A 2,539-nucleotide genomic window follows, 5' to 3' on the forward strand; every position below is an offset into this window, starting at 1 on the left:
GCATCCTGGATGAACCAGACTCTCCTCTGGAGGTCAGTTGTTTTTCCATTGTTATCGGTCATCCATTCTATATTGAAATGGGTTCCTTCTCATTTAACCCCTTGGACATTGACTTTGGATAGCCTGAATCAGCCAGAATGTTTTCTAGAGCTAGAGGTTTGCTGCCATAGATTTAGATTTTTTTTTTAACCATATTTATTTTGTTACTGGAAGTTGTTCTGTAGATTTTGACAAAACCTTAGCATTAAAAGCTTTGTGCAGCAAGGTCCATGCAGCAGATTCAGAGTGAGAAAAGCATCCTGGATGAACCAGACTCTCCTTTAGAGGTTAGCTGTTTTGGGTAAATTTTACTAAAGTTTTTTTTTAGTATTGACTGTCGGAAAAAAACTTCAGCACCTTGGACAGCGACAAATAGAACGTGCGTTTTAAAAAAATATTTTCTTTTATTTCTTTTTTACAGCATTAGCTTTGCGTAAAATAGTTGATATTTCATTTATTTATTTGACGAATATCAAATATTGTCTGTTTAAACTTCAGCACTTTGGACAACCACACTGACCGTGCAATGTCATACTTGAAGAAAAAAAAATACAAAAATAAATATATATCTGACATGGCAAAATTCGTCAAATAATTAAATGAAATATCGAGTACTTTACTCAAAGCTAATGCTGTATAAAATAAATAAAATAAATCATTATGTATATATATATTCATTTATCCTTTTTGGTTAAGTTTTGGTCACCATGAACAGCAGTTTGTAATAATAATAATAATAATAATTGTAAATAATTATTGTTTTATGTTGTTCTTCATAAGGATAATACTGATTCCATTTAAAGTCATATTTTCAGTTTTTTGTATAACATTGAAAACTTCAAGTAAAAACTTTTATTGTATATATCCCTTGTAATAATGCATCAAATTATCTGGAATTGGTCTTGAGTTAAAATTAGATGTTATGCCAGGTTTTTGCCACATACCCCCCCTTTTTTCTTGCATATTGTAATACTTACATGTGTACTCTTAGCGCCGCTGTCCACCAGCGCGTGCAGTCAGTTGTGCAGTTTTGCGGAGAACCATCCCCCGCTATGATGATATCACCGGGAGGAGAACAGACGCTGCTGCGTGTGTTGAAACCGTGGATTATTTTTAAACACTGTCTCGCTTCAATCCGATATTATTTTTCGCTTTTTTATCATTCAGTTGGATTACTGTTGAATGAGATCCAGTCGTCGGGAAACATATTGGACATTTTGTTCAGGATCTATTCCTCTTTGTGTTGAATTTTGCGGGGGAAGCGTCGGATCAGAACAATGAGACGGCAAGTGCTGTTGTTTTCTGTGCTCCTTTTCTGCGGTTCTGCTTTTAGTCAGGTTACCTACTCGGTGCCTGAGGAAATGCCGAGCGGCTCTTTAGTTGGCAATATTGCTCAGGATTTGGGTTTGGATGTAAAACGACTGAAATCTGGCCGTGCTCGGGTGTACACGGGAGACAGCGCTGAGTACGTCGAGCTCAATAAAGACCGAGGACTCCTCCTTGTTAAAAACAGGATGGACAGAGAGGCCATTTGCAGACAAACGGTGCCCTGCGCTTTACATTTTCAAATCATTCTGGAAAACCCGATCGAGTTTTACAGTGTTACAGTCATAATTACTGACGTGAACGATAACCCCCCTACCTTTAAAACCGAGGAAGTCAGTTTTAAAATCAGCGAGTCCGCTGTGATCGGAGGGAAGTTTATATTGGAACGAGCTATAGATTTAGATGTCGGCAAAAATGGTCTTCAAAAATACGAGCTTACACCTACTGATAATTTTGTCCTAAAAAGGGACAATCAGGGTGATCGGACTGAGAAAACGGAAATGATTTTACAGAAACCCCTCGACAGAGAGAAGGAACAAGCAATATCTTTAGTTTTAACTGCTTTTGATGGGGGAGATCCGCAAATGTCTGGCACGATGCGGATTTTAATAACAGTGCTGGACAGTAATGACAACGCCCCCGTTTTTACGCAATCCACGTACACTGCCACCGTTTCTGAAAATTCACCTAAAGGAACTTTAGTGACCAAAGTCACTGCCTCAGATGCAGATGATGGAACAAATGGAAGAATAAAATATACAATAACAAATAGTTTAGATGAAGCTCACACCTTTTTTCTGATAAATGAAGACAATGGTGAGATCAGATTATCTGGAAAAATAGATTACGAAACAGCACGCAGCTATCATGTGAACATACGTGCCAGTGATGATGGCGGACTCACTGATTCATGTAAAGTTATTGTTGAGGTGATAGATCTAAACGACAACAGACCTACTATTGACATAATGTCAAAATCTTCAATTATACCTGAACATTCTAAAGTTAACACAGTTGTAGCAATGATGAACGTACAAGATCCAGATTCCAATGAAAATGGAAAAGTGAAATGCGCTATTAGCGACGAAAGCCCTCTGAGAATAACATCAACGTCAAATAATTTCTATACTTTAGTGACAGACAGTGAGTTAGACCGAGAGACAGCGTCAGAGTA

General features: G+C 37.7%; 1 protein-coding gene across 1 annotated transcript; it reads left to right on the forward strand.

Annotated features, from left to right (window-relative positions):
• Positions 1–810: 810 nt before the first annotated feature.
• LOC112138804 (protocadherin beta-14) lies at positions 811–2,519 on the forward strand (the record flags this gene model as incomplete). Its single annotated transcript, XM_024261442.2, is given in 1 exon segment — positions 811–2,519. A coding segment is annotated over 1 exon segment (1,203 nt), but the record flags the coding sequence as incomplete, so codon positions are not given.
• Positions 2,520–2,539: the final 20 nt, after the last annotated feature.

The sequence above is a fragment of the Oryzias melastigma genome, unplaced genomic scaffold (assembly GCF_002922805.2).
Source record: "Oryzias melastigma strain HK-1 unplaced genomic scaffold, ASM292280v2 sc03148, whole genome shotgun sequence".
NCBI classification, from domain to species: domain Eukaryota; kingdom Metazoa; phylum Chordata; class Actinopteri; order Beloniformes; family Adrianichthyidae; genus Oryzias; species Oryzias melastigma.